Genomic DNA, 4802 nt, shown 5'->3' with positions numbered 1-4802 from the left:
AGGCAACAGTGATAAACTATACCAGAAGTAAAAAAGAAAAAAAAGTTACTTAAAAATAGCATGACATGACAAAAATAATACACTTCTGGCAAAGAAAACTGCCAGATTTTGTATTTTGATGTATGGTAATCCTATCTAGAAGTACCTTGTGCTTAGAAATGTCACATGATGCAACAGTGAATCAGGTGCCAAAACCAACAAATCACAAATTACTGTGAGGTTAACTGCAACCTCTGAATGGTTCAACAAAGAATCAAACTGGTTTCTGTACACCATCGCGATTTACCAATACACTGGCATCTTTGCTCTTTTGCTGTGAGCCGACAGTAATTATTTTAGAGAAAGAAAAAGAAAGTGTGGAATTAGTAATGCAGATGCTGAAAGGCAAGTGGCAAGACTCTACAAGAAGAATGCCTCAAAAAAATGCTACTTTGTTCCCATTTCTACTGGCTCCTATTCCCCAAGGTAAAAGGCCAGAATGACCAAAGCCAACTTAATAGTAGTGTGCAGAATGTCAGCTGACAAACAACATAAAAACAAGTCACGTTGTGTTATCTGTGGTCACGTTCTTCAGGGTTAGTCCAGTAATTCAAGACTTTACATTCTTCCGTCTTTATTTGTTTATTTTAATTAAACATGTAATGGTTAATAAACAGACATAGTCCAGAGTTAGTAGGTTGGTATTATAACATTTATTAAAATAATGCTATGGGTTAATAGAAACAGCAAAGAACCAAAGAATTAAAATGCAAGCTATGTAAAAACCCAACTAAAACCCAAATATGTCTAATGTATTCATCCAGTAGCTAACTAAAAGCCCAAGAAAGACAACACTCCCAATATAATAAAGTACTGCAAAACAATTGGCATTTTTTCAGTTATCAAAATTGTGGGGTTTGCATTTTGTATCCTTTTTTCTCAATCAGGAAAAAAATTCTTTTGAATGTTATATAACATACATATAAAACAAGATAGAAAAATACATTATAAACTTGTAACAATGGCTGTAAATACATTATCTTACATGTTTCTCATAGGCAATAGGTTGGTTATGGTACATACATAGCATGAAACTACTAAGATAATAAAGAACAGACAAATACATGTCATCTGTATGGTTACATACAAGCGACACTCCCATCTACCCACTCTAAAAAAATTACATAATACTGTCAGAAAGAAGTCTTAAACTACTTATTTTAATAAAGAAAAAGTCATTAAAGGATGATAATACTGAGAACCAAGGCATTCAGAGATTTCAAAAGTCATGCTTTTTTTTTCTTTAAGTTGATCCAAAATTTTGTCAACTAAGTTTTCAGAAGTTTGTTCAGAGCAAACGTTACTTTCACATGTCACACATCTATTTCATACACTTCCCCTACCCCCCCAGTAAAAGACCTTTGATAAACATCTAAAATGTCCAGGTTTTATCATAGTTGAGATGAAACTGGATCAAATACTGGTATTGTTTTAGCAAATCTATCCTCAAATGTTTGAGTGTCGCAAGTTTATTCAACCAACCAACCAAAATAAAATCAAAATGGCACAGCATATACTTGTAAGTAAAATCAACACAACTGTATGTGTAACAGGAAGACAAAGCCGGTGGCATGATAAACAAAAAGCTAGCTGAATACGAAAGGATGAATGTCTATTGCATAGTAAATAAACTGATAATTATTTTCAGGTGAGACAAGATGTTAGATGAGGTCACCATGCAGGTGCTCAAAAATGTAAGCCCTCTTAGCTTACCATTGACCTTTCATTCGGAAGCTGTGAAGATTTGCAGAAGGAGAATAAGTTGACAAGAGGGGAAAAAAGTTATCACCTGATATTTGCCAAGTATAGTACTGAGCCCCACACAAAGTAATACTTCATGTTTTCAGAATTAAACGCTGTGTGTTCAACAGCTTCAGCTCTTGCAATTGCCCAGCTGTACGAATCTCATGTGGAAATAAAGGTTAAAAATAAAGTATAGCTGGACTTCAAACAACCAGCTGACGTCCCTCTCCTGCTTATCTTACGAATAAAAGCCAGTGGGCAGATCTAACGATAGTCAAAGAAGAGCTGAAAAATAAGTAACTTGCATGCTGTTTGCCACTGCAGGAGCTGCTTGGGAAAACTGGGGACATGCTCAGACTACAACTGAAATCTAGCTAAGCACTTTCATTATCCACCAAACATCAGTTTTCTGGGTGATGCCAAAGCCTACTGTATTTGATGAATATTTAATCCAAACAAAACCAAGAAAACTCCTCTCCATCCCTGAACAAAAATGACATACTTCCAGCTGTACAAACATTTGTCAGCTAATAGTCTCATTTAGCATGAGAGTCTGTATCGCAGAACCCTTTGGTTTACATTGCACAAGTACGGCATTTGCTATGACTTAAAAAGTAGAGTAGCTGAAATAACGATGGGCTGCTTTGACAAAAACTTAGCAAATATTTTACATAATGAGATTTTGGCAAAGTCACATCACACTAGTATGGCAAAAATCAGGTAATTAATATGGTCAACTCATCATTTGTCTTTCCTCACAGCTTCTTTCACATACTGGGCGACTGAGTGGCATGCAGTAACTTGTCTGAGGGAGAAGCTGATTATACAAGACATTTGACTAAATGACCATGAAGAAAATAAGGCACTTCCTTTTCTTTAGACTTATTCCAATACTTAAAAAATAAAAAAGAAAGACTAAAAGGCTCTTTTGGTCTTTTGTTTCTTGACAACCACCAGAAAAAATCATTTAATGAAATAAAGGGTTTCTTTGTTCTTTTTTTCTTTTTTTATAACACTTGAAAGTATAAAATGCTACATTTCCAAAAATATATTTTTTCTGCACCAGCACCCTTGTATAGTAAAAGTATCTACTTTTTTGTTCAATTTGTTTCAATGCACTACACTTTATCTACAATTTCATTACATGTATACAGCAAATAGGCAAGCATGGCTTTTACATCCTTAATGAAATTTTTTTCTATACAGGGAGGTTTAAAAAAAATATTTGAACAGTTTGCCCAGTAATGTGACACATAATGCATGTACCTTGTTCTCATGTAATCTTCCGAGGAGATTAAAATATGGTTAAAATAATTTAAACTCAGATTTTGCCTTAATAGTGTTGCTGTTTTGTTCTCTGCATTAACATAGTTCTGAGAAGTCATTGTAATCTGCATTTCATGGCACACTTTCCTTTAAAACGTCCAATTTGGCAGGCAATAGAAAAGAGGCTGCAACATCTGCCCTTTGAGGGCACCGGTAGTGACCAAACAGCGTATCAAATTTTGAATACTTTTTGGAATCCCTTCCCCAATGACATCCCTGACCAAAGGTTCATGCATGATGCATCATCACACAGTACATTCAGAGAGAGCTTTGACTTCTTTTTTTTTTATCCTTTTTTTTTTTTTGAGAAGAAAAATATTCCTAGAAGTCTCTCACAGTAACTGCCTCTGTCATCGGGTAGTTAAGGGACATCTGTCTCCATCTCGTGCGAGGCCTCCTTACCGTTCGCTTGGGGTGGGACACTAGAGGATGATCAGTGCGGAGGGATGAGTTGGACCTTATTGCTTTACTACTATTCAGTGCAGGTTCTAGAACCACTTTCACCCAAACAGGAGAACAACAAAAAGCGGAGTTGGAGGACAACAATTTCTTTGTCTGTTTTGTTAGATGGTAAGACGAACGGACAAGTGCCCCAGCTCGCTGCACTGAAGACAGGCAAGCAAAGGCGTTTACCAGTTAACTGATCAGCAGGCAGGCATGGTCAGGTCATCATTGGGTGAAGAGTTCAGAGGTCAGAAGGTCATAGGTTAGTTGCCGGTGGCGGCTGGGTGGTTAGAAACAAAAAAAAAAAAAAAAAAACCAAAACAAAAAAAGAAAGAAAAGATAGAGAAGAGATTAGTTCCAGCTAGTGACGGCTTAATGACAACATGAAAACTAATCACAACTAATAAAAAAAACAAGCATGTTTAATTCTGACATACTGATCGACACCATCTACAGAATGCAATAAAATCATGACAGCCCTCCATCATGATTTGGACACGTGAAGGAGAAGCCCGCTCCCACAAAACTGGTTAACAGGAGAAATAGAGATAAAATACGACTAACGACTAATGGTTAGTAGCAGTCGATGAAGGAAACTGGAAAACAAAAAACAATGAACAGTTTTGGAACTGGGTAGAAGATTTCTGGAACAACAGTCAGTGCACAGCATCAGTATCTGACTGCTATTAAGCATTAGTACCTCCCCAGGTGCAAGCATTAAAGCAACTATTAATGATGGATGTGATTATTAATAACTGGTTGTTAAAAGAATGGAGTAATCTAAGAAATTCTGGACTTAGAGAAACAATTTGGTTCAACAAACTATGGGCCAAACAAAGGGTTTTTTTGTTCAATAAATTTTTTATTGCCTTTCATTTATTCTATTTACAAACAACATGGAATTTCTTGGCCTCATGATACAAAGCAATACTAAACTGTAGTCTAGCAATGTAGGCATCATCGTGGGAACCAGGAAAACGCTCAGCCTGCTACTTTAGCCAGCATTTTCCTGTTCGAAATACTATTTTACACATATAGGACACTTATAAAATGCACTTGCATGTAAACACTGTAAAAGTCCTGCCATTTTAAAGTCTATACTTAAAAAGCTCTAAGTACATCAAAAAATAGAGAAAATATCTAATTGATACTAATAAGGCATTTTAAAACTACAAACAGCTCTCTTTATTCATTTTCAAAGCTAATACTCTGCAAATACAATAAAATCTGACATTTCATATACATTCCTG

General features: G+C 35.8%; 1 protein-coding gene across 1 annotated transcript in view; it reads right to left on the bottom strand.

Moving 5' to 3' along the window:
- Nucleotides 1–1187: 1187 nt before the first annotated feature.
- Nucleotides 1188–4802, bottom strand: part of LOC104547458 (protein quaking) — a gene marked incomplete at its 5' end in the record, with an annotated part of 12657 nt that continues 9042 nt past the window's right edge. Inside the window, one exon of the mRNA XM_010193145.1 lies at nucleotides 1188–3832. Within this exon, the coding sequence (XP_010191447.1) occupies nucleotides 3816–3832 (17 nt within the window). The remainder of the gene's footprint in view (nucleotides 3833–4802) is intronic.

Source organism: Mesitornis unicolor, unplaced genomic scaffold, assembly GCF_000695765.1.
Source record: "Mesitornis unicolor isolate BGI_N332 unplaced genomic scaffold, ASM69576v1 scaffold49579, whole genome shotgun sequence".
NCBI classification, from domain to species: domain Eukaryota; kingdom Metazoa; phylum Chordata; class Aves; order Mesitornithiformes; family Mesitornithidae; genus Mesitornis; species Mesitornis unicolor.
This window is presented reverse-complemented; position numbering and strand designations above follow the sequence as displayed.